This window comes from Zalophus californianus, chromosome 6, assembly GCF_009762305.2.
Source record: "Zalophus californianus isolate mZalCal1 chromosome 6, mZalCal1.pri.v2, whole genome shotgun sequence".
Taxonomy (NCBI): domain Eukaryota; kingdom Metazoa; phylum Chordata; class Mammalia; order Carnivora; family Otariidae; genus Zalophus; species Zalophus californianus.
In genome coordinates this window covers 99,197,649-99,223,368 of record NC_045600.1, presented here as the reverse complement: position 1 = coordinate 99,223,368, position 25,720 = coordinate 99,197,649, and the positions used below count along the sequence as shown (strand labels likewise).

The 25,720-nt window shown below is 47.3% G+C and overlaps 1 protein-coding gene across 1 annotated transcript in view; it reads right to left on the bottom strand.

The window, feature by feature from the left end:
- Nucleotides 1-924: 924 nt before the first annotated feature.
- LIPC (lipase C, hepatic type) overlaps nucleotides 925-25,720 on the bottom strand; it is a 152,229-nt gene continuing 127,433 nt past the window's right edge. Inside the window, 8 exon segments of the mRNA XM_027570957.2 lie at nucleotides 925-1,910; nucleotides 7,097-7,203; nucleotides 7,205-7,225; nucleotides 7,227-7,317; nucleotides 8,819-8,936; nucleotides 19,673-19,918; nucleotides 22,458-22,691; nucleotides 25,517-25,634. Coding sequence (XP_027426758.1) covers nucleotides 1,799-1,910; nucleotides 7,097-7,203; nucleotides 7,205-7,225; nucleotides 7,227-7,317; nucleotides 8,819-8,936; nucleotides 19,673-19,918; nucleotides 22,458-22,691; nucleotides 25,517-25,634 — 1,047 coding nt within the window. The 3' untranslated portion in view covers nucleotides 925-1,798.

The following is a 25,720-nucleotide window of genomic DNA, read 5'->3' as shown; positions in this document are numbered from 1 at the left end:
GGTCAGGTCCTGGGGCGCCTGGGTGGCTCAGCCAGTTAAGCGTCTGACTCTTGATTTTGGCTCAGGTCATGATCTCAGGGTTGTGAGATCAAGCCCCACTCTGAGCTCCCCACTCAGTGGGGACTCTGCTTTGAAATTCTCTCCCTCTCCCTCTGGCCCTTTCCCTGCTCATGTGCTCTCTCTCTGAAACAAAAGAAATAAATCTTTTTTTAAAAAAAAAGTGTGGTCAGTTACTTCTGCCAGCAGGATCAGCATTCGGGGACAGGAGGCAATATTGACCAAGCTGTTCTTTTTCCCTATCACCCCCCACCATCCTTTAGTTTTATGGGTCTTTCCAAGGGAAATAAAAGTGAATTGTGTAAGATAATCCTTTTTTTTTATTTTATTTTTAATTTTTATTTATTTATTTTTAAAGATTTTATTTATTCATCTGACAGAGACAGGGACAGCGAGAGCAGGAACACAAGCAGGGGGAGTGGGAGAGGGAGAAGCAGGCTTCCCGCGGAGCAGGGAGCCCGATGTGGGGCTCGATCCCAGGAGCCCGGGATCATGACCTGAGCCGAAGGCAGACGCTTAACGACTGAGCCACCCAGGCGCCCCGATAATCCTTTTTTTTTAAGAGTTTATTTATTTGAGAGAGAGAGAAAGATCATAAGCAGGGGGGAGGGGAGAGGGAGAAGCAGGCTCCCCACTGAGGCAGGGAGCCCAATGTGGGGGCTCAATCCCAGGACCCTGGGACCATGACCTGAGCTGAAGGCAGAGGCTTAATCGACTGAGCCACCCAGGCACCCTCATGTAAGACAATCTTAAATTGATTTCATCAGAGCAGGCATCTCTTTGGGATTTGTCCTTTATCAGCTCTGGTTTGCCCTGCTCTGCTGAAGAGCAGGTGCATTATGAGCTAGGCAGGGCTGAAGCCACGCGCAAGTCAAGTCCCGTAGCAAAACGCACAGTGTGCTCTCCCTCTCTGAGTTACTTGAAACACACACACAAGTCATGACCATGTCTAGTATTTCCTTCATATGTTTTGTGACAGAATTTGCTGGTTAAAACATCGTTACTTCGTTTATTGGACAGTTTGAAATCTGGTATCTAAGTCTTTGAGGTAAGTTTTTCCATTAGCTTTTAATGCGAGCATTAGTAAAAGAGAAAAATTGTATTTAGTGCAATAGTAATTTAATTGTTAAAATGACCAACTGTCCAGCTTTCCAGGTTGCCATTAAGTAGTTTTAGGAGAATTCTACTTTTATTGGTTTGATTCAGTGAAATAATTGTATAATCTTCATGATGGCAGCTATGGCTTAATTAGAATTTTTCTCCTTTTAGTGAGCTGAATTGTCTAAAAGTATGTGTATGTGGGGACATACGACTAGTGATTAATGGGAACTTCATTTTATTGAAGCATGAGTTCTGTCATAAAGAAGTACCTTTCCAGCATGGTTCAGAAAACGGATCAGAATAAACTAGGAAGGAAATATGGGGAATTTGACTTAACTGTAAAAGACCTTGTAAATTAGGACAATGGATCTAAAATGGCTCTTATTTATATATTGCATATATTACCATTTAATCAGAGGTACAATTGGGAAATTTTTAGTTACACAAATATTTGAATACAGTTACATAATACAGTTTCTAAAAGCTCAGTTTAGAATAGTGAAACATACTCCCCCTTTAAACCTAAACTTTGTTTAAACTTTATGCAAGATTGTTTATATAACTTGGGTTTCCAAATAAAGTAACCATTCCAGATGAGGAATAAGATCATTTATTCTTCACACTGGGACTTCGTAGAAGCTCATCTGATCTTTCTCTTCAATTTTTTAGAGTGTACGTCACATCTCACAAAGGTTTTCTCCTGGGTTGGGTGGGGCTGTGGGCCATCCATGTCTTCTGAGCAGAATGTCATTCTGAAGAGAAAACAGAGCAAACACAGCGTTAACTTTTAGATGGAGCTTATTGAAGTGTTTCATCCTTTGTAAATAAAAACTCAATTTATGTAATGCATGCTATTTTTTAAAAAAAAATTGGATTCTTATGTGCACAAAGATTTTCATAACTTCAGAGAAAAATAAAACCCAAGTCAGCGAAAGCATCAGTGTAAGGCTGGTTCCTGGAGCTCTGCACTGGGGTGATTTCAGCTCAGTAAGAACAGAAAGTCCTCAGGGCAGTTCTTTTTTCTCCCCAACCAACCTCATCAAAGATTTGAGGGTAACTATTGTTCCTTTCACTGCATTGCCCAGACTCCAGGGCAAACATTTGCAGTTCCTTCAACTGTTCCTCACAAGGCAGGCTTCTCTCCTCAGCCTGCCTTCTTTGGACTCGCTCCAGTTTGTCAGAGCTGCTCTTAAAGGTCCCTGGGCATGAGGCCATGGTCACCAGCCTCTGCTGGGCTCAGCTCTGTAAGCTCAGCCCCTTCCTCTTATTGGTGCAGACACTGTCCGGCTAGAGAGGACATCACTCTGTGTTTGGGTCGCTCTTGGAGACCAAGCCTTAGACTGCTTTGACCGTTTGTGAGCTTGGCCTAAGACGCTGTTTTGTGTTGCTAACTTGCATTTACTAGGAAAAAAACTATCAGTAGTCACAAAGAATTCTAGTTTATGGCTTCTTCTTTTCTTCTTCTTTTTCTTTTTTGTATTGCATCTAGGTCAAGTCTTCATTAAATCAGACTTTTTAAAATTTAAAATGGTGTATAAGCCAGATGGAGAAAGACAAATACTGCAGGATATCACTTATACGTGGAATCTGCCCCTCCCCACCAAAAGTGGAATTCATAGAAACAGGGTAGAAAAGTGGTTCCCAGGGACTGGGGAAGGGGAAGATAGGGAGAGGTTGGTAAAAGGATACGACTTTTTAGCTATAAGATGAATAAGGTCTGAGGATCTAATGTAAAACAGGGTGACTATAGTTGATAATACTGTATTATATTATATGTGAGGTGCTGGGTGTGTTAGTTAACAGGGTGGTGGGGGGATCCAGTCTCACGTTTATGTATATCAAATCACAATGATGTACACTTTAAATATCTTAATTTTAATTGTCAATTATATCTCAATAAAGCTAAAATTTAAAAAAGTGTTACAAATAATTTGTGAATGTAATTTTGAAAAGTTCAAATGGTAAAGAACTAAACGAAGTCAAATATTAAAGATCCTCTTTGCCATCACCCTTCACCAGGGTCATTCCCCTCTGCTTTCCTGGTTTGGTTTATGTCTCTCCAGATCTCTTTCTTCTTCTTCTTTTCTTTTCTTTTTTTCTTTTTTAAGATTTATTTATTTATTTGAGGGGTTGGAGGGGCAGAGGGGAGAAAGGAGTGAGAGAGTCTTAAGCAGACGCCCCACTGAGCACAGAGCCCCCACGCGGGGCTCGATCTCACAACCTGAGATCATGACCTGAGCTGAAATCAAGAGTCGGATGTTCAACCAACTGAGCCACCCAGACGCCCCATCTCCAGACCTACTTCTATGCATTTACACATATATCAATGTTCATATGCAAACATAAAGAATTTTTAATAGAAGTGGGGTTATACTGTATGTATTTTCTGACCTTTTTCATTACCATCAAATAATGGACTTGGAGACCTGTTCATCTCACTACATATGAATCTGTCTCATTCTTTTTCACCTCCTGTACTATATTCCATTGTGTGGATGTACCACAGTGTATTAGAGCCATTTTCCTACTGATGGACATTGAGGTTTTCCCAATGGTTTACTATTTACAGATAGGACCGCAACAAACGTTTTTGCACATGTGTATCTCTTGTGGATATTTTGAGTATTTATCCAGGATGGACACCTAGAGTTAAAATTCTGGGTATTATGTATATTTAAAATTTTGATAATGTAGGCTCCATGACACCGAGGGCTTTGTCTATTCTGTTCCCTGCCTGGTGCCTACAACAGTGCCTGGTGTAAGGTAGGTGCTCACTAAATGTTAGTTGTTGAATGAAATTCTCCTGCAGAAGCTCCATAATTTGCACTCCCACAAACAGTGTATGAGGATGCCTCTGCTTCTCCACACCTTTACCAACTCTGGATGTTGTCTGTTTTTTTAATTCCTGCCAAGCTAATGGGTGACCAGCGAATAATCTCATTGATTTTTGTCTTGCATTTAAAAGATTACTGTGGAAATTGAACATTTTCTCATTATGTGTAGCTGATCGTTTTTGATGTCCCGCTGTAGAACCAATGTTTTCTGCCCTGTCTCTTCCACCACCACAGTAGGTCCTCTCATCTCTGACTTTGTGCCTCTGAATGAAAAAAATCATCTCTCATTGAATTCCTCCCGTGAGACACAGAGTGAGTTACTTGACCATTTTTGTGCCCTGTAGTCAGCAGAGAGTTTAAGACTGTGAGGTTGCATATTTGCATCCTGGCCCTGGGATTACGGTTTTGTAGAGGGACTCAGAAATTGGTAGTTTGTTATTGGTCTCATGAGATACATATTATAAATTCCATTTATTGCTAAAGAACCGAGTCTCTGCGAGGTGCAGTTAGTGTCTGAGGCTCCACAGGTGGTGAGCCGCAAGTGGAATTTGAGCTTAGGGCCGGCAGACGCAGGCCATCGGATTCTGGCTGCCATATTGCTTTGCTCGCTGCCTCTCTCCCTGGGGAATGCTCCTGGCCTCCCCACAGCCTGTTGTGGTGCAGCACCACTGAACTGCTGTCTCCCTTCTAGGCTTTCTAGACCATGCAATGCTAGACCTTCCCTTATGCAAAGTGTGGTCTGTGAGCCAGCAGCAGCTGCACCCGGGAGCTTGTTAGAGACACAGGATGTCAGACCCCACCCCACCTACATTTTAATTGCATTTTAGCACAATTCCCGGATGCTTCCTGGGCACATGAAGGTTTGAGAAGCACCGGGAGGGAGTATGTTATTAGTAAAATTAATGCATCTTGTTTTTCCTAATTATTAGGTCCTGGAATTTCTTTCTGCCAAGAGCCACACTCAGATTTTTTTTTTTTTTTTTTTTTTTTTTGGTATCCCCCAGTGGTACCTCGTGCTGGGAAGACACATAGGAGCCACTGAATACTTGCAACTTAAAAAGCTATAGGTCTCACCACCCCTCCTCCTTTTTCAGCATGTACCTCCTACAGCTCGGAGGAAGGGTCTGATGTGCAGATATAGGAATACCCAGCACTTCACCACTGCTGGTTTAGACTAAGGAAAGTCAGATCCATGGGGCCCAGATGAATGGAGGAAGGAAGTGTTGGGAGCAGTGCATGGACAGCAAAGAGGCAAGGAAGGCATCAGACAAGCCCTGAGTTAGATCTGGACTCGGGCCAATTATCAGCTGTGCCCCCAGGCTGTGGTTCTATGAGCCCCAGCTTCCTCATCTGCACAGCCAACACTACCACACTTCCGAGCATCACTGGAAGGTTCCATGAGACCAACCCTCTAGACTTGGTTCTGTGCCTTCGGCACAGTGGGAGCTCTGGAAGCACCATTCCCTTCCCTCTGCTCTTTACTCCTTCAAAACCATGTGGGTAAGCACCAGTGAGAGGCTGTGTGTGTTTTTATACAACCTTTCCAGTCAAGTCACAGAGAATTGTCATGGTGAACAGCCCCTAGGCCTGAGGAATGACCCTCGAGCTGAGGGAGTGTGGGGGAGGGGTGGCTGTCAGAAGCTGAACTCTCCTATTTTTTTTTTTTTAAAGATTTTATTTATTTGACAGAAAGAGAGAGAGACAGCCAGAGAAGGAACACAGCATGGGGGAGTGGGAGAGGGAGAAGCAGGCCTTCCCACGGAGCAGGGAGCCCGATGCGGGGCTTGATCCCAGGGACCGTGGGACATGACCTGAGCCAAAGGCAGACGCTTAACGACTGAGCCACCCAGGCGTCCCAGAAGCCTGAGCTCTTCTAAAGGGCTAGAAAGTCATGCAAGAATAGCCAAGGTTCTAAGAGGACAGAAGCAGTTGAATTTTCTCAAATTGATCATGTGGAGAAATCTGTTGGCAGGCTGCAGAGTATGCTCCTAGTAATTGCCGGGATTTTGTATCCCGGGGAGATAAAACCTCAGAGCGCTGTTGTATAAGGGAGTCGGGGGCATAAATCTGCCGCGGGCCCACTCCTGGCCGTGAAGCCCGTGGGGTGAGGGAGGAACATAGTTCAGAGGTGAGAGGCCTGCTGTTCTCCATCTCTACTGAGGACAAGCCGGAGACAGAAATGGGCTCCCCAACAAAGGGCGGTGGGAGAGGAGAGACAAGTTTCCTGAACACGACGGGGAGGCGGAGGAGGAAGGGTCTGGGGAAGGACAGAATTCTCCTCTCATGGAGAAGTGCAGAACTCTAGAAAAGCAGAGTTGCCATGGCAAAATATGTTGGGCATCCCTTTGCTGACAGGACTGAAGGGGCAGCTGGACCACCCTTTCTTTCTTTTGTGTCTGACTCTGACCCCAATCCTTATTGTCCCCGGGGACACTGGGGCCAAGGGAGACGTTAAATCACACAGAGCAGGGGTGTCCTAAGCCTGCTCCATTGGTTCCCATCAGAATTTCTTAGGGCTTTTATTAGCAACTGTGTGCCCTGTGTCCCTTCACGAACCACTGCGCATCAGACGCTCCGCAGGTGGCTTTGGGAATCCTGCATATTTAGTAAGCTCCCTAGTGGCTCTTTGGCACTCTGAGATTTGAGAGGCACCCTCACAGAATGGGATGTCGAGACTGTGATCTGTTGAAAGCATTTCTCTGGGTGAGCAGTAAGAAGGAAATGGCACATCTTGGTCCTTGCCACTCAAAGTGCGGTCCTTGGACTGCAGCACCCATAAACATCTCCTGGTTATTCACCTGCACACTGAAGTTTGAAGGGCACTGGGCCAGTGAGGCGAATCTCAAACTCCGAGGCAAGTAGCTCTGAACCACGGGCAGCCGCAAGAGTCTAGACCGGGAGTCAGAAGACCTGGGTGCAAATCCCAGTCCTTCCATCTATGGCTGTGTGAATTTGGGATGGTCATTTCACCTTTCCGAGCATCTATATGCCATCATTAGGACACGATAGTGTCCACTTTATGATATAAATGCAAGTGTTAATTGTGGAGGTCTGGCACATAGAGATGCCTGATAGATGTCAAGGGAGGTTGAGTCAATACTCACCGTTGCTGGGTTTCTCCCGCTTTGACTCTGATGGTCTTGACAACAAGGCCTGAGTAGAGGGGCCCTCTGCTCCATGGGATGATGGTTTGGACTGTGTTCCAGACATTTGGTCCATACGGCGCCATTTTCACCACTTGAACTTGATCATGATCAGCTCACCAATATCCAAATCCAACGTGATAAGAAAGGAATAAGTTTTATTACTAGTAATTTCTTCATCCCTTGAAGATACAAAGGAAATCAGACCTAGTTTATTTGTAACAGCAAAGTCATGTTGGGCACATTCAGTCTGTGTTGGGTTTGCCTGAGTGACTCGGGAAGGTCTTTTCTGCTGCATTTTCTAAACTGGTGTGGGACAGACCTTTAGTAGAAAAGGCAGTGGGTGGGCCAGACCATTAATACTGGCAAAGCCATGTATCTTCTGGGTCAGCATATTTAAGAGGCTCTGAGAGTTCTGCCATAATGAATCTGATAACTCTGTTGAGCTCAGGCTTCCTAGCTTCTAAGTTAACAAATCAGGAAAACTGCCCCTGAGAAGACAGTGGGCCTTTGGCAATGATCTCTGGGCAGCTCAGCTCCCTGGAGGTTTGATTAACACAGTAGAGCCACCCACTCATGCTTTTTTTCCTCCCCATATAAATAGAAACAACAAAGTTTAATAGTAGTAGAAAACCACATGTTAAAGGGATGTACCAATTTGGAGCAAGATTTAAATGCAGATCCTTAGGTATCATTAGCAGATTTACTCACTGGTCTCCAAGACATTAACATGTCCCAACACTGACTGAGCAGCTAGATGCCCTTTCCACCTTGGAACTATTCCCCAAGAGAGATCTGGGACAGTGCAAAGGTACCACTGGATTTAGGGAGAGACAGGTGGATGGAGGGTTCCTTTGCACGGCTTGTCATAGCTCCTCCTGCAGAATGTTGTAAAGAACTGCTTAGGAATCCATCTGCCCCGCTAGGCTGTGAGCATCCTAGGGCTAGGGTCCTCTCTACCCCTGAGGCAGAGCACTGACTAATACTTGCTGAATGTCAGAATCAGTGTAATGACCAGAGATCCAAAGCTGGGGGAGATCTTCTGGAAGCTGAGGACTATCCCTGGAGTGGGCAGAGGCCTACTGGCACTTCCAAGGAAGAGGCCATACTGAGGGTCGAGATGTGGTCAGTGAGGCTGGGGAGCCTCCGAGGGAGGCATGAGGTTACTGTTCACTTTGTGAGCAGGTGTGTAACAGGGCAAAGGACAGATGGGCAGGGCTGGCAGTGTAGGCTGACTGAGGTGGGAAATTGGTGCCAAGTTGAAAGCAGTTTTGTTTCTGGGTTATGGCTTTGAGAACTCACTGGAAAGGAGCTCAGGGCTGTCCTGCGGACAGCTGCTCCAGCCCTCCCTGCTCCTCCTGCCTGGCTCTTCTTCCTGCAGTGTGGACGACGGACTTTGCCACCTCTGGCTTCCCTCTCTGCTCAGCTCACCTCACAATGAACCCATTGTAAACACAGGTCATTTTACCATAAAGCAATCTGTGGGACCCGGCTGAGGCTGAGGGATGACAAGGCTCTGGGCTTGGGGTGGACACCCCGTCTGACAGGCATTTGGGGCAGTTGTATGGGCTGAGAAGAGTAAGCTGTGTCTGGCCTGGCCCTTGAAAATTACGGGGACCTTCTAGACCCTGTGAGAAAAAGTAGCATGCCATCACCATAGACGGGGCTGCAACTTGTACTCACAGAGTGATGGTAATTATCTGGTTTTCCTCTTTTGTTCCGAGGAGTGTCATAGTAAAAGTTGGTTCTACTGGTTTCTCAAGTTGGTTGATGAACTGGATCTTGAACTGGTAATGATACACTGAAGAGAGAAGGTGGGGGAGAGGGAGAGAGAAAGAGAATTTAAATAGGATTTTTTTAAATTAAAAATCTCATATTTTAAAATTTAAAAATGCAGAGGGAGAAGTCTGGATAGATAGATACCAACTCTTTTTTTTTCCTGGGTGGAGAGATTATGAAGGCTTTACATTTTTTTCTTTTTCCTTTTCTGTCTTTACGAAATGTTTACAGAGGACATACGGTGTATTTGTAGTATAATAATAAATATTATCTAGTAGAAGAAGGCAGAACAGGAATATGGTATACCTAGCATTCTCACCCATTTCTGGGTGCGATCTTGTTGGACTATTCCATGTATTTGGCAAAAGTCCCGTTTCATAAACTGAAGGATATTACCGTTTTGAGGCACCTGACAAAGGCAAGAGAACACATTGCCCTTTTCAACGTTTGCCTCTGTTTGATGAAGTCCGTTTGGGGATGGACAGAGCTCTAGTTAAGAAGCATATGCCCTAGTGACCACATCTCTATATTCTGGGCGGTTCCTAGGCACTAGCTCTGTGGGGTTCATCAAGCACATTTTTTGATGGAAATACGACAACTCTAGTTCTAGCACTTGGGCATAAAATGTTTCCATTTTATCAAATGTTCAGAATGTCCTACTGGGTTGTGTAGGAGAGGGTAACTTATTTTACTCTTCCTTACCTAAATATTCATTTATTTATTTATTTTAAAGATTTTATTTATTTATTTGAGAGAGAGAGAATGAGAGACAGAGAGCACGAGAGGGAAGAGGGTCCGAGGGAGAAGCAGACTCCCCGCCGAGCAGGGAGCCCGATGTGGGACTCGATCCCGGGACTCCAGGATCATGACCTGAGCTGAAGGCAGTTGCTCAACCACCTGAGCCACCGAGGCGCCCTTACCTAAATATTTAGTTAATAAAAGCAAATTGCTTACTATCCCACAGGTATTGTTAAACACTTTACAGTACCTCATCTCATTCACTCATCGTAAGAACCTTATGAGGTATCGTTGTCATCATCCCCATTTTATAAATAAGAAAACCGGGGCCCAAGAAGGGAGGGACTTGTTCAAAGTCACATAGTAGAGCCTGTCTTTTAGCCTGGACCTATTGCTAAGGCTCCTAAGATGGCCTTGACTTACCCTGTGTTGTCATACCAGCCGCCTATGGGGCTGTTCTTGAAATTATCCCACTTAATTCCAAAATGAATGGACTGCTTGGACTTCTGTCTCTTGCTGTCTCCACATTCTCTACGTGCCTGTACTGTTTTAGCTCCAAGATGGCCAACAGGTTTCATATAGCATGCCAATTCCGCTTGATTGATCAGGTTTCCCAGAGCCCTATGTGGAGACGGGTACTGAGGTTACACCCAGGCTCTTGGGAAGACTGGTGTCTGCCTTGGGCAGAGGAGAGGGATTTATGGGGTGCTTGCTGTGTATTTGCTTTTCCTGTTCTAGGTAATGATTAATCCACTAATCCTGATACAGTGACTTCCACGATGTAGGTGTCTAGCAAACTTGGTGGGATGAATGAACCGACAGTTGGCTTGGGAGTAACATGATGTGTATTACAATTTAGCAAGATGGAAGCCACCTCTGAGAATCCAAGACCCGAGTTTCAAGCTGTGTTGCAGGCAAATTCCCACCAGAAAGCATAGATCATGGCACTAGCCACTTGTTCATCCATCCCATATACCCCACACGTGGAAATTTGTCATCTTCATGAGTCAGTCTCCTACCTACCAAATGCCGCATGGCCACGGGAGGTTGGTAGCTACACACAAACCCAGCAACAGCTGCTTCGGATGGCGTGCTGCCAACACCCCAGCTGCAGTGTCCCAGGCTGCCTGTTTTCCTGGGATTCTGTGTTGTTTGCACAACCCTCCCCTTTGGCATAAACCACCTTCTCATTTGGGTTTTGTGGTGGACTTGCTTATGAGCCCAGGGTTATCTCTTGGGCTTACTTTGAAGCACCAAAGTTTCTTTTTGTATATTTATGTTCACGACAAGAGCCAAACATGAACAGTGGACTTTTATAGGCCATGAGTTTTCTGCTTTAGGTAGGAGCTAGCTTGGGCATCATCTGGCACCGAACACTGTGCCCTATCCGTAACAGGTGCTCAGATCCTTATTCATGGAAAAAGTAGTTTGAGACTCTCAGGACTGTGAGGCTGCAGGCGAGAAATAAGAGAAGGGCTGTGGGCCCAGGTTCCAGAAAGGGTCCCTCAACCCTGGCTGGCAGTGATGGAGACAGGCACTCTGGCCTAACATCCCAGAGGCCTCTGAGAAGCCATATACTATTTGGGGTCTATCAAGAGAACCCTGTCATGGGCAGACTGTGTTATAAGTTGAACAGAGGCAAAAGGAAAGGTCCTTCCAAAGACACAGGCCATAGGTGTGTGGGGTGGGTGTCGGGTATGGACAGGACAGGGCAGGAGGACTGGGCTTGGGGTAACCTCCTAACGAGGAGGCAGCATCTTGCAGAGCACTCAAGGAACACCCTTAGTCACCAATTTTAATCCAGTTTAATACACATAAATTGGAAGTCTACTGGTGCTCAACCCGGTGCTAAAAGCTATGGGGGATAGAGGAGTTGAAGAGGGTAATTGGCGGGATGCAAGAAAGCAACACTGGCTAATATTTATTTTATTTGCCTGTGCCAGGCACTTTGCGTCTATTATCCCACTTAATCCTCACAACAGGTGATACTATCATCACCTCCTTTTAGAGAGGAGGGAACTGAAGCACAGAGAAGTTAAGTGACTTTCCCAGTGTCACACAGCTCCTAAGTAGCAGAGCTGGGATGTAAGCCCAGGCCACCTGGCTCCAGAACTTGAATTTTTATGTGTTTGTACCTGGGACCATAGCTTTATATACCCTAAGGAAAAAGTTGAAGTATGGAGAGAGATTTAAGTTCAAGAGTGTCATAACAGAACTGTTTAACTAAAAATAAGTCGGCAACACCTGAGATATTCAATGGAAGAATGACTACAGACTGACTAATCAGGTAGTTCTCATAGAACTACCATTTACTTTTTATCGTGTCCCAGACACTTAGCCAATTGCATCATGTAATTATCTCATTTCTCTTTACAACAACTGTGTAAGATGCCCACTTTATCCTCCCTCCACATCATTTTACAAATGCAGGAGCTGATGCTCGGGGAAAGTTAAGTAACTTGTCCACTGTCATGCAGCTAAGAACGGGGGAAGCTGCAATTAGACTTGAGTCTGCTGATTCCGAGTTCATATTCCCAACCATGTGATTTACTCTTATGAAGTCATTAAAAGATATTTTTGGAGCAATTTCAATCCTTATGAAAGAAGTGAGGGCGGGGGAAAGCCCGAACAACAACCAGGACGCAAAATTTCATGTCCAACATGAGACCAACTTTATAAAACAGGATGCACAAGAGGAAGAGGCATAAAAATGTGACCATGCTTATCTTCAGAGAGGAGAGAGGGGTCGTTTTTGTTTCTTTACGCTTTCCTGCAAGTTCTGGGTTTTCTACAATATGCCTGTATTCTAATTAGACTCTTATTGGAAAAAGAAAATGCTTTTTAAAAGTATTAGAACAGAAGACAAGAGGACCAGAAGCTGCGGTCCCGAACTCGGGGGAGCTTGTGCTTGGGAAGCAGAGTCACTTCTGTCTTCTTATCTCGTGGGCATCAACGTCCATGTCTTCTCTCCCCGAGGGCAGTCTCAGTGTCATATCAATGCTCCTATCGGCACAAGTCCCAGCATGCACCGGGCACCTAAGGGGTCTTCAGGGGCTCTTTTGTGTGAAGATAAGGCAGGACACGTGCTGCATTAAAGACCCTAACTGTGAATGGGAATCTCCATTTGTGGAGAGCCTACTATGTATGCATCAGGCTATATACTAAGAGTTTTGCCTATGTCATTTTTGGTCCTCACAACAAGACTAAATAAGGGGAAGGCCCTGTTGGTTTCCTTCCTACTCCCCACCCTCTGGAAGGAGTCCTGCCCACTCCTTTGAGCTGACCTCGGCCAGCGGAGTCCTGTTTTCTCCTGAGACCTAGGGTGTCAATTACTCTGGTGGATGTCAGACAAGGAAGCAGAGATTTGGACGCGTGTCCAAGGTCACAGAGAGTTACAAGTGGAGCCAAATTTGAACCCAGGTGTCTGGTGTCTGTCTGATTCTAAAATCCCCTTCCCGCTGTCTCCTGGGGTTCTGGTTCTGCAAGCTGCATCTGCCCTTTGAAAGAAATGGCAAACACTCGGCCCCTGAGGAAAGGCTGCCATCAAAACCTTCCTGGAACGAAGCCACCAAGACAAAGTGCCTCCCGGGTCTCACCCACTGACATCCATCCTGGGCTATTGCTGCTGCAGATTCTTCCTGCCTGTCCCCTGAATGCCTAGCCCCCGAGTGGGGATAAATGTGTCATGTCCCTGCGCTGGAGGGGTTTTTTTCTTCCTTTGTTCTTAAATCATGAGTAGGAGATGGATTCCCACGTCCGAGATGCCATGGTTGCACCATTCTGGGGGAAGGTGTAAAATCCAAGGGTCAGCTTGCCAGGACCCCTTTGGTTTCCCATCCTTTGAATGAGAATGACCTGGCCTCCTGCAGTGTCTCCCTGGCAGGAAGTCGGAACCCCAAAGGTGCAGGAGTGTTGAGAAGCCCGAGTCTGCCAGCCTCCCAAGCGCTCCTGAAAGATGTGTGGGCTGTGGGGGGTAGGGCACAGGAGTTGGGGGATGAGGGTACCCTTGTGTCTGCAAAAGCCCGGATATAGAACTAAGCAGATTGATGGCACAGGCAGTCCCAAATTACCTGCACTAGGAAAGTCACTTTTTTGGGGAGAAATCTTGAAATGACATAATTTTTATAAATATAAAAGAGCCTTTCATACTGAGAACTAATTAGATGTTCTTATTTTGGATTTTTGTGTTTTTCTTTAAAAGAAAAAGAGACAATTTGCCTATCATTCCCTCTCCCTACCCCCCCCCCCCCCCCGGACAATGATGCTGTTACAAAGATTAAGGAAAAATTTTGCTCACTTTCCTTCATGACATGTTTAGTAAGGATTTTAAAAAATGATTTAGGAAAAATGCTTTTGATCCTGTGACTGCAGAGGGGCCAGCCCAGTGCATTCCTCGGTTCAGGCAGGAGAAATTATTTTAGGTCTTAAAGATAAAGAGCATGAAACAGTCCATTAACCCTGAATGAGATCAGGCAAACGCCACCTAGAGCAGAGATGTGAGGCCTCTGGAGATTCTCCTCAAATAGAGAGTCCTCCTGTGGTTCAATACCCTCAAAACCCCGGATTCTGATCTCATGTGAACCCCACTGGTACCACTTAAGTTTCTTTTTATAAGCCAGCCACAGTAGACATTGGCTTGTGGAATTTATGAAAAGAGAATGTTTTGTTTCTTCTTCTTTTTCTTCTTCTTCACCTCCTCTTTTTTCTTCTTCTTTTTGTTTCATGGAAAAAAACGATTCCAGATCATTAGATATTGGCGCTGGGAGATATTATGACTCTCTTTGCAAACATCAAAGAGGCCTTTTTCTTTCAGTGTATCGATTTTCTTTCATGAAGATGGGGGGAATGAGATCTCTTGTGTTGTCTTGCAGCACCAAGGGCTTGTTCCTAGACATGAGATGCCTCTAACTTGAGAGGGAGGCTGCAGATCCTGGCACTGAGAGGCCTGGGGATGGCACCATGCAGGGGTTACCCCATGAGGGGGCCAGCACTCAGGGCAGGCTGGAGGAAGGTAGGGTAGCTGCAGGTGGTTTTGGAAGCAGGTGCATTGTGCAGCTCTGGGCTCATGTTGATGGCCACATTTGGGCTTCACAGCACCCTGTGACACCCCTATAGTGCTTCAGAACGAGCCTCTCCCAAATGTGCCACTTTAGCATGTGGGGTATTTTAAGTGGAAGACAATCAAGGCCCAAAACACTCAGGAAGAGCTTTTTGCCTCCTGCTTATCTGCCTCTAAGAATTTATTTGGGGGGCCTAGTCCAGGAAGAGAGCACCCACCACAGAGAGCCACAGTCTGGGTGATGAGGGGTGGTAAGCGGGGGTGGGTGGGTGGGGGTGGTTCCAGGCCTGTTTGTTGATTCCACTCTGTGTCTCATTGTCTCTGCATGGTGTGACAAACACTCGTTTCCCAAACATTTGCTCTTCCCATCTTCCTGTGAATTAACTTCCTTCTCTTTGAAGCCCCACAGCCCCACCCCCTTCTCTTTAGCTCGGGATGGCAGATAGGCATCAACTGCCTGACTTCTTTGAACCTCTCCTGGCTCTGTGAGGCTCTAGTACACATGAAACTAACATTTTCTCCTGTTAATCTGTTTTATCTCAACTTAATTAATAGGCCAGCCAAAGAATAAAAAGGGTAGAGGAAAAATTTTCCTCCCCTACACCCTGATGTCATGGGATTGGATGTTTGCCCCTTCTGTGGGCAGTTGCCTCTTCTGCTAGGGGTGGGATTGGGGGAGTGTGTGTGTGTGTGTGTGTGTGTGTGTTTGTGTGTGTGGTAAGGAGTGCTGTACTGACTGGCATCCTGCTGCCTGCTGCCCACTGTTTGTGCCCATAGGTGCTTCATGTGGGAAGGCAGTAAGAGCCCTCAGCTGAGGGCCTGGAGTCTTTTCTCTGCCACCTACCACTGAGTGGTTGTGAGCACTCATAGCCTCTCTGAAGCTCAATTTCCTCATGTGTAAAATGGGCATCAAGAGCACTCTAACAGGGTGTGAGGATGTGATGCGATGGGATGGCATATTTAAAAGTGCCCAGCTTCTAGAAGGTGTTAACCCAGTGATACCTATTCCCTTCCTATGTGCTGAACTGACCAGGCACGGTTCTGAGCTGCACCCACAGGGGCCAGTTTTAGTGGTTCACCCCCATGCTCATCCACACACAATCACTCTGTGGCTGAAGAAACTGAGACCTGCATGGGTTTTGTCACTAGGTCAAGGTCACATATAGGAGGTTGGCAGCAAAGCCAAATTCTGGACATGCCCTATTCCCAATCTCAAGCCTGCACTGTCTCTATGACACCCAGCACTTTTTCTGGACCTCTCCCTGGAAATTAGCAAAAACCTTCCAAAAGAAGTAGCAGAGAAAAGCCAAAAAGACAAACAGATTACCCCAAGTCAGAGTTTAGTTGGTTGTCTCACCAACCAGAAGGAAAGAGTACTCAAGCAAGTTGAGCTAGATGGGATGAGGCCCAGAATGCAGAGGGGAGGGGAGAGGGAGAGAGGCGGGGAGGACCCGGCATTGGTGCTACACTCGGGAGACTGTGTGGCGTGGAAGAGCAAGGGCCATGAATCAGAGCAACCTGGGGTCAAATGCTACATTTGCTACTAACAGACTGTGTGACTTGGGGAAGTCGTAAACTCTATGAGTCTCAATTTATTTATTGGAAAGTCCACCATCATCAGTCCCTACCCCCACCCATCTCAGTCTCTGTCCCTCTGTCTGGGTTGTTGTGAAGATTATATGATAAAGGAGCTAGTTTGTACAACATACCCAGTGTGGAGCCTGGACAGAAGAGGCCCCCTTAAGTGCCACTTCCCTCCACTCCCAGTGGCCTTGTCCCACCGCCAGAGGATGAATTAGATAAGGCATTTGCTAAGCAGGACTCCCTCAGGATGGATATGCTCTCTCTCTTCTCTTTTACAAAACAGGCTCCCAGGCTGGCGAGGGCTCTTACTGGGAGAGTGAAAATAGAAGTGAGTAATAACTGCCTTGTGGGACTCTCCTCATGGGCACCGGGTTCTGGTCATAGAAAACAGACCCTTTGATGGTTGAAATATCTTAGGAGCCAGAGGAATAAAAGGCTAAGTTAGTCACCCCTTGTGAAGCTACAATCTGGAGGCCGTGTTTATTTTGCCCAGCCAGATCCTGCACTAAAATATATCATACAATTAGATGTTCTTGAAAAATATGAATTATGGGTTCTCTGTAACCAGGGCCGGGCAAGTCTCTTCTTTTAAGAATCTGCAAGTATTTACCAAATGCCAGAGAAATAGACTTGGAGGGCCCCAGTCAGAGATGATCATGACCACGATGGGTGGGGAAACGTGTAGTTATGGGACCTAGATTAAAGGCCTTGTGCCAGTACCGTCAACAGAACTTTCTGTGATGATGGAAGCAATCCATTTCTGGCTCTCCAATATGGCAGCCACGTATCTGAGCACTTGAAAGGTGGCTAGAGTGATCCGGGAATCAAATGTTTGATTGCGTTTAATTCTAACTAATTTAACTAGCCACAGCTACCCTACCAGCTGACGCAGCATTATCCAGATTAGTAGCTCTCCAGAACAGGCAGAGTCTCACTTGGGGATAATTTCCGCCCATACCCAGGGCAGCTTGGCGTGACTCCAGTGATGCTACTTCCCACCAGTGAACAGATTAGGATTTTCCTCACTGGAAGGACTGAAACAGAACGGGGGAGAATTTGGAAGACCCAGAGAGGGGGAGGGTACAGTGTAGGCCACAGCTCAGCAAGGAGCTTCCGTTAGGGGCTGAGATGGGTTCTGACAGTTTCAGGCTTTCACCGGCTTCGGGGGTTCCACGGTTGTCAGAAGAGTCTGGAGCAAGATGAATCGTTGGCAATAAAGACACCCGAGTGTTGTCTCCAAGGGACCCCCTGCCTGTCTTCCTGGGATGGCACTGAGCATGTACATATGGGAGGGGGCTGGTCTCCAGTGCACCCCATGAGTTAGGGACTCTGACTACTCTGGCTCAATTTATGTTTGAAGAATAAACGTACGGATGAACACATTGGTTTTGGTAGCCGCTTGGGTGGGGTGGTGCTGCCTGAATGCAGTGCTCTGGTCCTCCTTCATAGGAAAAGGACCCCTGTGAGTTCACACCAGCAGCATGTGCTGGTCCTTGGCTAAAGGGAGGAACTCAGCCTGGTTGTGCCTATTGGTCTTCCTTTCCCCTCTTTCTTCTCTACATGCTTGCCTGCCCACCCCCATTTCCAAGCCCCCAGTAGATGTCCTCCAGCTGGACCAACCTCCTCACTTCAGGACACCCTCAAGCTGTGGAAGGTGAAAAGTAGTTTCCTTTCTTCCCAGCTGATCTCAAGGAGAAAGCAAAACCTTCCCCTTCTTCTCTCCTCCCTCCCTCACCTCCACAAACAGACAAGGGGCAGGTTCCTGAGGAAAAAATAAAAAAATAAAAATCCCTCAACTAGTTGTTTGGAGGTCCGGGTCTAAACGCTGACTCTGCCAAGAATTCACTCTGTATCCCTGGGCCGATGATTTTCCCCAGCTGGGCCTGGGTGTCTGCGGCTGTGAAATGGCAGGGTAGAACAGCCTCTAGAAATGCTAACATCCCATGATTTACGGTAGATCCAGTGAAATGTGCTTATTGGAGGGGCTTAATCACTCCAGGCAGCTTTGCCATTTAAAAGAGAAGCCGGTTAACACAAATGAGTGTCTAATTGGCAGCCTGCCATGGGGGAGCTCCCCAAGGCAGGAGCCCTTCCAAATCCCCTCGCCTGATTTCGGATTGTACCTTCTCCTCCACCCCGAAGGGGCAGTCAGCAGAGGGGACCGGCTGGCCCCTCAGGCAGGAAGTATCCGCTTTCACTGTGATGCCCTCAGAAGCTATCAGCTGCCGGCAGTGGATTTCTGTCATTCCTGGGCTTCACGGAAGGGAAATCTGGCTGGAGAGCACAAGTTCAGATAAACAGGAATCCTATGCTTAAAAAATAAGTTGCCTGGGAACTTGAACTTGCGAGTGTGATGAGAAAAGGAACACAGACCGGGAGTCGGATGCACCTGGTTGTTGGCCTCCTTCCAGGCTGTGTGGCCGTGGGCAGGTCACTCCCTGCAAGCTGCGCTTCCCTCCTCTTGAAAATGAGATCCTTACCCACCCTGCCGAACTTGCTTGGCTGTTGTGGGTTCCACAAAGAAGTGATGGCTGCATCTGATGTTTTGTATAGAAGGCTGTGCAAATGCAAAGTGGTGGTGATGACATGTTCACCTTCTGCCTCCACAAATATTCTGGGCGGTGATAATCAAACAACGCAGCGCCCAGTCCTCCGGGCACTGTGAGCGTGTGCAGTGAGACAGTAAGACGCTAAATCACTCAGGAGCTGTCGAAAGGATGAGACAGAAATGGTAATGGTGGTAGATGTCAGCTTGTTCACTCCTGGAGGACTTGGGCTCGGGTGGAGCCTTTCTCTGCTGGCTTCAGCCTCGAAGAGGCGCAGCTCCGACCTCTGCTTCAATCCAGGGAGGGACCGGGGCTCGGTTTTTGCCCTGGGGTTAAAGGTCTGATGAGGAAAGTTGGAAGCCAAACTTCATCTTTGGAGGGTCTCAACAAGACAGTGATACCCTGTAAGATCAGCGGATCCCAACTTTAGAGGAAATGAGGAGCCACAAACGTAGCGCAGAGCCTCCTTCTTTCATGGAAGCTGTGAGCAGAGCTGGAAAGCACTGGGTTCCAGTTGGGGTTTGAATACGCCTCCAGGTCCCTGCACAATGAGACCTGGGTGGTCGCCGGAACTGCTCAGGGCCTTCAGGATCTAACATCCTAGGGGACCGTGAAAGTGGAGGAGGAGAGGCTCAACCAACGATCGTTCCAGAAAGCATCAAGGTTTCTCCTCCTGGCGCTTGGTGGCCAGGTGGACACACTCTTGGGAACAGAGAGAGAGAGAGAGACAGGCTGTGTGGACATCGCCGTCTGGACTCTGTGGTTTGAGGAACACTGAAAGCAGAGCGAGGTTTCAGCCAAGCGGCTGCCCCGGGGGCCGCTCGCACTCACCTTTGAAGGGGGACTGGGCGCGAGTGGCCAGGAAGAGCCGCTTGTTCTTCTGGCCCTGCCGCTGCTGGCGGACGTGGTAGCCCAGTGAGCTGCAGCGGCCCCTCTGGCAGCTCAGGCACAGGCCCTGGCTGAAGCTGTCCATGTCGCCGCACTGGTAGGCCATGCTCTGCTGGCTGGGGTGCAGCAAGGAGTCGATGAAGAGATGCACCGAGCGCTCGTGGGAGCATTTTATGGTCTGCGTGATGGCTGGAACACAGGGCGAGAAGGACGTTAACACCCCCTCGGTTTTCCAAAGTACCCTCTCCTCAAAGGATCGTCCTCTTTCCAGCGCAGATCCGCAGCACGCTGGGAAGGAGGGGTGGGGTTGCTGAGGCTGGCCCACTGGCGACACTGGGACGGAATCCGTGACTGAGAACTCCAGGAGCAGGCCCCTCTCAGGCACGAGGTGGAGAGGCATCACCCCAGCACCCTGGGGCTCCTGAGGGCGCCCTGGTGTTTTAACTGGAAGCCTAAGTCCCTAAGAAAAATACTGAATTATTTAAGAACACAGGGTAGTGTGATTTATTTAAAAAATATTTGTGTCTTGGGGCACCCGGGTGGCTAGTCGTTAGGCGTCTGCCTTCGGCTCAGGTCATGATCCCAGGGTCCTGGGATCGAGCCCCGCATCGGGCCCCCTGCTCGGCGGGAAGCCTGCTTCTCCCTCTCCCACTCCCCCCTGCTTGTGTTCCCTCTCACTCTGTCTCACTCTCTTTGTCAAATACATAAATAAAATCTTTAAAAAATATATGTATGTCTTAAACGGCTACAAATGTGCAAGTGCTCATGTCTTGGGTTGAGGCAGCTGGAGCAGGCTTGTGTGGGATGCCTCTTTTCTTAACCACGCTAGGCAAATGAGAGCCAAGGTACTCTTGGGGCTCGGTTAATGGCCTGGTGAAAGCTGAGTCCTCTCCCACAATGTCTGCCCTCTGTCCTAAAGCAGCCATTGCCCCCACTGGGTAACTGGTCTGTAAAACCAGCAAGGGGATTGGCTTCTAGAAGGATACAGCCAAGTGACTAGGTCTACATGGGCCAAAACAGCAAGGTTAGGAAGTTTATTTACCATGAATTTTTGACCTTTTAAAAAAACTCTCCATTCATTCATTCATTAATTTAAAAATTAATCAATTAATTTAATCTTTAATAAATGATTCTCAAGGATGTTGAAGAACCACCACAAGGTATGTAAAGTACTTAATGTCACAGCACAGGTAACTTTGCCAAAAGCTATTTCTCCCAGTGTCTGAAGGCTAAATGCCAAGATTGGACACCTGGCTCTTGGTCTAGTGCTGCATTTGTTGAGCACTTACTATGAGGCAGGTACTATGCTGAGTGCTTTCACTCATCCAGTTCCTGAATCTCATCACAGCCCCTTCAGGCAGCTGTTCCAGACGAGAAAACTGAGCTTCAGAGGCGTTCCAGCTCACCTAGCCAGGAGGGGTTGGGGCGGCAAAGCAGTTACCAAATTACCTTCTGTTCAGATGCTTTGATAGAACCACCCCAGAATGGGATCACTTTTAAACTTAAAGGTGAAGAAAACCGAGAAAAACCACACCAAAATTGGACGAGCAAAATAAGTGTACCTGGTCCCACCACTTTGAAGGTTCGCACAAAAGAGCAAATCGTACCAACAGAGATGTATTTATCAGGCAACTAGTTACTCAATACCAGGCCTGTGTTGAGCTTTGGGAGGGAGTGGATCTGGGAGGATGGCTGGTTGGTCAGCCGGGAATGGAGCAGGCCCCCGTGGATGACCGGTGGGGCAGCGATGTGAGGGGCATGTGAGGAGTGACGAGGGGAAGTTCCCAGAAGGTTCTCTCAGGTGTGGGCGGGTGGAAGGCTGGGAGTCCAGCCAAAATGAGATAATGTTGAGTGTGAAGGTCGTTCTGATACTGGAGAGGTGAAGGTAGTGATGTAATCACAGGAGACTGGGTTCTCAGCTCAGTTTTGGATGATGGAGGTGAGAAGGGAGGTACGTGGGGCGGGGGAGGAGAGGGGCTCCGACTGGCTTAGCGTGAGTTGGTATGTTTTCATCAGGATGATGTTTTATAATAATGAGAGATTTGGAACATCTATGGAATGTATGCTTTTTGCTGACAGGCTTGTTCTTTAACCCTGCGCGTGTTGTCAACGTGCATGTCAATATTTTAGTCTAGGATTTGAGAGAGAAGTGGGATCACAACCCAGATAATGCCACAATCCAGTTTCTGCCCTGAGATAAAGGAAGCGACAAAGACATGTTTAGAACTGAATTTTGAATCGGAAGAATCCCACTAAGGTCCTGCAGGATCAGCTGATTACAGCTCCCAGGAGTGGAAGAGTTACTCCCGCTCTAGTCAGACCAGAGACCGAGATGCTAAAGATCAAGGATCTATTTAAGTGCATCCTCATGTGGTCCAGAATAGAGGAAGCCCCCTGGGTGAGGAAACTTCTGGAGAAGGAGGAATGACCACAGGCATCAGGATTCCACTTTCAGAATTGCTAGTATGCCTGGAGAGACTTTGTTGGGTACCCTGGGAGGGGCAAAGAAGTGGGGAATCCTGGTGTCTCCCCCAGCTCATTGTCAGTTAAGAGAAGGGCCTGCTGGAGGGACCCTAGCCCTTACCCACTCTCCCTCTGAGTGGGCTTGGTGACCATATACCCTGGGTTCCCAAACCCTTCCCAGAGTCCTGGATCTGGGGGCTGTGTGCAAGTATGGGGGGTACGAGCCAGTGCAGGCTAGTGCTTTTCCCCACGCCTTCCTTCTCACCGTTTAAGCCGTGCTTGGTAATATGTTTGTAGAGCTCTAGGAAGTGGCAGCCAGGCTGGAAGTAGCCCCCGTTGGGGTAGAAGTCATAGTGTGCTATGGACTGTTTGATGCCCACGCTCAGGCCCATGTGCTCCCGGGTGAAGGTGTGAATGGCATCCACGAAATTGGCATCATCTGGTGAAAGACGGTCCCTGGGCGAAGATCCTTCGAACAAAGGGCCGGCGGCATCCAGCCCTAACAGGAGAGCAAGGGTAAGCGTTCAGTGGGCACAAGGGGAAGAAAGGAGAATGCTCCTTTAAGCTTTCTGATGTTATTACACATTCATGAGCTAGCAGGAAGAAGAAGATCCTAGGGGATAATCTTCCTCTAGAAAATCTTGCTATAACCTTTTCGCAGTAAAACCGCAGTAATTTATGGTGCCGAAAATTAGACACAGGCTGCGCATTATCTATGGGGAAGAGGTCTGCAGGAACTACCCAGTGGTAGAAATAAGGTAATGAGGGAATGCTTGATTTATTTAAGCAAATCAATTTTAAGTACCTCTCAAGCTCCTTTCAAGAGCATCTGTTTGCATACAAAAAACCACTGTGCTTATAATTGTAAGTAGTTCTAACCTACCCATCAGAGAAAAACTTTATTTCTCTGTATGTTGTCAATAATTTCCCTAAACAAGCTGACTTTTCTCTCACACCAATGTCATTTCATTAGAATGTCCAGAACAGCCTTGGGGCATGACTGTTCCCGGGTGAAAGTGTTGTGAGCAAATAGGACTGCTCAAAGCTCAGCTCTGGTCAAGTGACAGATGTGTGTGCGTGAGACGAGTGGCAGCTCCTGGCTGACTGTCGTTGGGGAGTATTTATGCGCTCAAGGTTTTTCCTCTGTCTTTCTCCCTTACCTTCTCTGGAAGACCCTTTGATGTCCCACATCAGCCCTGGCTTCTATCCTTGTTGTGGGTGAAGGAACTGACAGGGGGCAGTGAGAGCGCCTGTCTCCAGCTCTCATCCATAGTCACAAATGAAAGATGTCTTGGTGTGATTTATAGTCTGTTCTTCGTGGGGCTGAGTGTGAGACGACAGGAGTAATTAGCTGTCCCGCTGCCTCTGTCATGAGTGGGTCTGGCTAATAATGCCTGATGTGGCCCATGACACCCGCCAGGGTGGAGAGGGTGCTGGGCCTGGTGCCGCCTCTCTGTGATTCTTACTCAGCCTTCTAGGCCTGGTTCCTTGGTGATGGGCCTCATTGGCCTTCTGTGAAGGTCTGCTCATCCCCCAGCCTAATGAGGGTTAAATCACAGAGCTGGAGGCACAAATACTAGCCTGCCGACCAGGTCTCCCCAGTTACCGGCAAGCTCAAAAAAGTAAGGATGAGGAAGGGAATTCTCATAACGACCAATTTATTTCGTTTAAATGTCTGCCATTATTTCTATCTTTTTTTTACATTAAAACCGACCTCTTCTTTGGTGAAGTAATGGTAATAGTAGATATTAGCTGTCAAAAATGTTCTTACTTGATAAAGTGGGGTCCTGGGGCACCTGGGTGGCTCAGGTGGTTGAGCATCCCACTCTTGGTTTTGGCTCAGGTCATGATCTCGTGGGTTGTGGGATCGAGTCTTGCGTCGGGCTCCCCACTCAGCGGGGAGCCTGTTTCTCCCTCTCCCTCTTCCCCCTCTCGTGCTCTCTTTCTGTCTCAAAGAGATGGATAAAGTCTTAAAAAAAAAAAAGATATTTCAGGCAAGGGGAAAAGGACATGCAAAGTTCCAGAAGCACAGGAAGCCATGGTGTGTTCGTAAAGTAGAGAAAGATGTAGTGTCATGGAAGCCTGGGACTACAGGAGGAGAGCAGAGGGAGGAGAGGTCACGGAATTCTGGAACACTAAACTGAGAAGGGCCTTGTCTGACTTCCTTCCTTCCTTCCTTCCTTCCTTCCTTCCTTCCTTCCTTCCTTCCTTCCTTCCTTCCTTCCTTCCTTCCTTCCTTTCTTCCTTTCTTCCTTTCTTTCTTTCTTTCTTTCTTTCTTTCTTTCTTTCTTTCTTTCTTTCTTTCTTTCTTTCTTTCTTTCTTTCTTTCTTTCTTTCTTTCTTTCTTTCTTTCTTTCCTTCTTTCCTTCTTTCCTTCTTTCCTTTTTCTTTCTTTCTTTCTTTCTTCTTTCTTTCTTTCTTTCTTTTTCTTTCTTTCTTTCTTTCTTTTCTTTCTCTTTCTTTTTTTCTTTTCTTTCTTTCTTTTTAAATATATTTATTTTTAGAGAGAGAGAGAGAGAGAGAGAGAGCATGTGCACAAGCACCAGGGGGAAGGGGCAGAGGGAGAGGGAGAGAAAGTCTTAAGCAGACTCCAAAATCAGCATGGAGCCTGATGTGGGGCCTGATCTCATGACCCTGAGATCACAACCTGAGCCAAAACCAAGAGTTGGATGCTTAACCAACTGTGCCACCCAGGTGCCCCTGGGCTTTCTGAGTTTTATCCTGTGGATATCTGTGGGCCTTGGGGACTTGGCTGGTGAACAATCCGATCAGATGTGTTCTTCCAAACAGAACTGTGGGATAGCATTGGGGGATGAGGTTGGTGTCAAGGAGGCCTGGGAGGAAAGGCCTTCTTGCACATCCTCAGCTCTCCCTGGGTATCTGGAACCATTTCCAAGTCAGTGTGGAGCCCCCTCCCTCAATCCAAATGGGTCCAACCGTAAGGCCCATGTGTTTCACAAATGTGGAAACTGAGGCACAGACGTGGCTGATGTTATCACATATTTCAGGCTGTGATCCTTTAACTTGCTCATATTGGGCTTTTTAAGCTATAGGTTGAAAAATAAATTCTTTCCTGGTAAAAAGTGTATAGAAAGTCTACTTTTCAGGTCCTATCTGGCATGACTATGAGAGGCACCCACTGGAGGAAAGGCAATAGGGGTTGGGGCTGTGATTTACTCTGAATTCTCGAGGGACAGCTGTCTAGGACAGTGGTCATGCTTAAAACAGTGCAAAGGAGGCTGGGGGCATGGTAGTTCTGGGCCTGTTGTAGAAGAGGGTCCTGTTTCGCACCCCCGTGAGGTCATTGGTTATCAGCATGGTTACCTGTAATTCTCCCAATCTTGTGCTTTCCGCCCATGTAACTGCCAGCAAATCCTGAGACATGGGCACCCAGGCTGTACCCAATTAGATGAACATTGCTTCGAGAAAACTGAGCAGATTCCTGGAAGACACAGGCAAGATGCTTACGGCAGACAGCTGCCGGACAGAAACCTCGTGTGGGTCCAGCTCGTTCTGGGCTCCCCCCTT